Source organism: Helianthus annuus, chromosome 5, assembly GCF_002127325.2.
Source record: "Helianthus annuus cultivar XRQ/B chromosome 5, HanXRQr2.0-SUNRISE, whole genome shotgun sequence".
NCBI classification, from domain to species: domain Eukaryota; kingdom Viridiplantae; phylum Streptophyta; class Magnoliopsida; order Asterales; family Asteraceae; genus Helianthus; species Helianthus annuus.
The window spans coordinates 108,446,209-108,449,967 of record NC_035437.2 but is presented as its reverse complement, the minus strand read 5'-3'; the positions used below and the strand labels follow the sequence as shown (position 1 = coordinate 108,449,967).

Genomic DNA, 3,759 nt, shown 5'->3' with positions numbered 1-3,759 from the left:
CTTCTTTTTTTTTTCTTTTTTTTTCGAGCATAGACGTTGCTTTCCCTAACCCAGAGACATTCCGGCTGTAGAGTCGCTATCCCCAACTCGGATTACTTAGGCTTCGGTACTTTTCATTTTCTTTGCAAGGTCGATTTCACACATCCTAGAGGTAATCCGGCTGTAGAGTCGCTATCCCCAACCACAGACTACATAGAAATGGCTACTTTCATTTAGTTTCTAGCTCGTTTATTTATTTATTTTTTTTCTTTTTCAACGAGATAATGACCAAAAACTCTAACGATCTTAGCTTATAACGGCATCCCTTATACTATTATCGACGGTTTCAATTTCCCCACTTTCCCTAGATGAGAACCCACTAGTAGACCGACAATTAGGTATATTTAAGTTCAAAGGAACCTAGAACCGAATCGAGCCTACCCGCACATCCCAAACTAGACATAAGCTCAATTGAATTATCTCATATTATTATTATTTGACCCCGAACAAAAACCCAACTTTTCTATCATTTTCCGCTTTTATTTTGCAAACTTCTTATTTCAAAGGACATTTTTCTGATTTTTTAATTTTTTAATTTTTTTGGATTTTTTTGAAATTTTTTTATTTTTTTTTATTTTTCGACTTTCTATGACTCAAGACTCTACTAACTAACAACACTAAACGATAGTTTCCCATCCCCACACTTAAACTCTACATTGCCCTCAATGTAGGATGGAAACCGACTCAAAAAACTAAAATAAATAAGAAATAAAAAAAATACTAAGGGCAAATTGGAAAGGACTTAGCTGGTTTATTATCGTGTAGGCTCCAAAACTCTCGTCCAATCAAACTCGATCGTATAGCATTTCGTTCGCGATCGGCTTTGACACTGACTAGTACACTTGGAAAATACTTGAAATTTGATAAGCAGCTCCAAAATCACCCGAATGGAGATTGAGTACGGGTGGTACATATTCAAACCTGCATAAACAAAAACAAGCAAAAACCAAAGTAATACCGACTCTAAACAAAATACGACTCAAACACTACTAAATAAGACTCAATATACAAAAACTACGACTCTATACAAACTCTACAAAACCTCCCCACACTTGAATTTAATCAGGAGGCTTTTCCTTGACTTGAACCCGGTCTAACCCATTTAATTCCACCCGTTTCTCATAAACATTTAAAAATTTAACTGTGGAATTATAAAATGATTTTATAAATTTTAATGGGTTAGAACACAAAAAATTGAACTTACCTGGCAGGAGCCGCTGAAACACGATCCCAGGTGTTCTTCTCATTGCCTTCTCCCGTGGTTTGGAACTTTGTCTTGCATTCGTTATCAGTACCACGGGCCAGCTGTGGTGTTCTTTCTCTTCCACCACCTCTTCTTCTTGTTTAATGTCCGTCATTGGGTTTCCTTCAAGTAAAGCTTCTAGGTAAGCAAGGTCCCCCTCCGGATCAAACGTACCTACTTCTTCATCTACAGGCAAACCCTCTAACTCATCCGCAAATTCTCTCTCCCAAAATAGATTATCTTCACTTTCCTCATCCTCTTCATCTGACAAATCCCATATTGGTTCGGTGGGATAAAACTCATCATCAGAGATATCTCGGTCAATTAGATCACCTGTCATTAAGAGAGTAGAAAGAGCAGAACAAGGTAGAGAGAATAACAGAAAACAAACTAAAAAAAAAAACAAAAAATTTACACAACTATACAAGTAGCACAGATTATGTCAATTAAGTCCAATCGAAGCTAATAAACGAAATCGCCAAGAGTCCCCGGCAACGGCGCCAAAAACTTGATGCTAAAAGTGGTCTAATTAAACTAACTAATTTTAACCCTAAACTAGACACTCTAAGTTTTAAATTTATAAGACTAAAGACTCTCTAAACCTAGACCACACAACCGGCAAGTGTACCGGTCAATGCAGTATAGCCTAAGTAAGTCCGAGTATCGAACCCACGAGACTCTCTAATTACGTTGACTAGACTCGACTAACTTAACTGACCTAACTGAATTATTTGTTTTTTGGGGGGTTTCTAACAATCCTAAAATTGAAATTAAATTTAAACTAATTAATTAGACTAACTATAACGCGACTTAAACGAGATTTAGATCAGAGGTGGCGAAGCAACTACCTAGGTTAGAATCCTATTTAACTAGGAATGGATTTCTATTCGAAACTAAAGTGGTATGGAACCGGGATCTTTGTGTGCTAAACCCTAAGAAATCCCTACTAAGACCTCCCGACCCTTCTCAGGAAGAAACATGTGAGACTCTACAGGGCTGTTATAACTACCGATTGGTTAGACTTCCTCTCAGTCCTCTAACTTCTTTAAAAGTGCCTTAATCTGACAATCTACCTCTCAGCGCGAAAGTCTAAAGCAACTATAGATTTTAATTTAGTTTAATAGACACGAATAAGATTAGGGAACTAAGACCGATTTCTCTCAAAACTAATCCTAGCTATATATCAAACCGAGACCTATTAATAACCTCGAGCCTCTCAGCGACAAGATTAGCAGAATATCAAGTTCTAAGTATATTTTATTTACCGTTTCTAAGGTTATTGGCCAATTCACCCAAAGACTACCCGAGCCCGCAAAGACTCAAACAATCAACACAAACCTATCCTATGAAAGACATTCACCAAGGTTCATGTGAAATGAATAAATAATCAATAATCAAAACTAGATACGCATATGCACTAAGTTAAAGATTCCAAAGTTCTTTACTTTTTAAGAAAAACCCATACACACGATAATAAACAAATAAAAATCCAAACTTTATTAAATATCATCTTAACCTAGGTAGTTCAATAAATTTAGCCAAGAACCATAACCAAGAATGCAATACAAGTCTTAAAATAATAAATCATATTCATGAATTCAATAAACAAAAAGTATATCGAACCAATAAATTAATTATTTGCAAACCTGTAATCGAATCTTGAATCGCGGCCTTGAAACTTGAACCGTATGAACCCCTGCTCCAGATCGTTCCTTCTGTTTGTCTTCGTGCGCTCCTAACAGCCGTCCCCTCTCGAAGTCGTCTGATGTTGTCTCTGATGTCTTCTCTTTTGTCGCAGCCCCCCTGTTGTTGCCGTCCAGCCAACAAACAAATAATATATTCTCCTTTTTTTAGTTGTTGCTGCCCAACACAAAACAAATGGGCTTGGTCCATGCATCCCAAGAAAGTCAAGTTGGCTGGTCATGTGCTCCTCTCTTGGCCGCCCAGGCCCAGCCGTAGAACCCCTTTGGGTTTTGTATCTTATCAAGACCATGTTTAAATTAATTGATTAAAGGCCCAACATCAAAAATTTCTTGCAATTCGATGCCTAGAGTGGTTTGGCGGCCCACTCTCACAAACAACAATAATAATTATTAATATAATACTTCTTTTCTTTTTCCTTGTGTTGCACTCTAACAGTGGAATGGGCTTGACCCAATCCAGGAAAATAGCGACAATTTTAATCTGGTCACTGACACCTTATTTTGCCCAACTGGCTGGTTATTTACATTTTACTCATTTCTGCTCCATTTGCACCAGGACCTGACCCGACACAAAATAAAATAATATAATACTAAAACTAAATAAAAACAAATAAATCTTATACAAAAATTATACACTCTACATGGGACAAATATGTGTATTTTACCCCACATCACCCAAGAAGCAGCAGAAAAGACAAACCTATAGAAGCTTCTATTGCCCACCACGGGGCCGTGCCCAGTGAACACGGGGGCGTGGCGAAAGTAAAGCAGGCG

At 37.5% G+C, this 3,759-nt stretch overlaps 1 protein-coding gene across 1 annotated transcript; it reads right to left on the bottom strand.

Moving 5' to 3' along the window:
• Positions 1-259: 259 nt before the first annotated feature.
• On the bottom strand, positions 260-3,260 carry LOC118492235. The gene is made up of 2 exons (XM_035990125.1): positions 2,929-3,260; positions 260-1,615 (listed from the first exon to the last, which is right to left on the bottom strand). The coding sequence occupies exons 1-2, from the start codon at positions 3,173-3,175 to the stop codon at positions 1,098-1,100; spliced, it is 765 nt and encodes a 254-aa protein (XP_035846018.1). The 5' UTR covers positions 3,176-3,260; the 3' UTR covers positions 260-1,097.
• Positions 3,261-3,759: the final 499 nt, after the last annotated feature.

Bases quoted from the DNA above. Each gene is read 5' to 3' on its own strand.
- LOC118492235 (XM_035990125.1), bottom strand. From the start codon at position 3,175: ATGGACCAAGCCCATTTGTTTTGTGTTGGGCAGCAACAACTAAAAAAA. The intron at 1,616-2,928 runs GTTTGCAAATAA...TCTTAATGACAG, and splicing joins GATTCAAGATTCGATTACAG to GTGATCTAATTGACCGAGAT.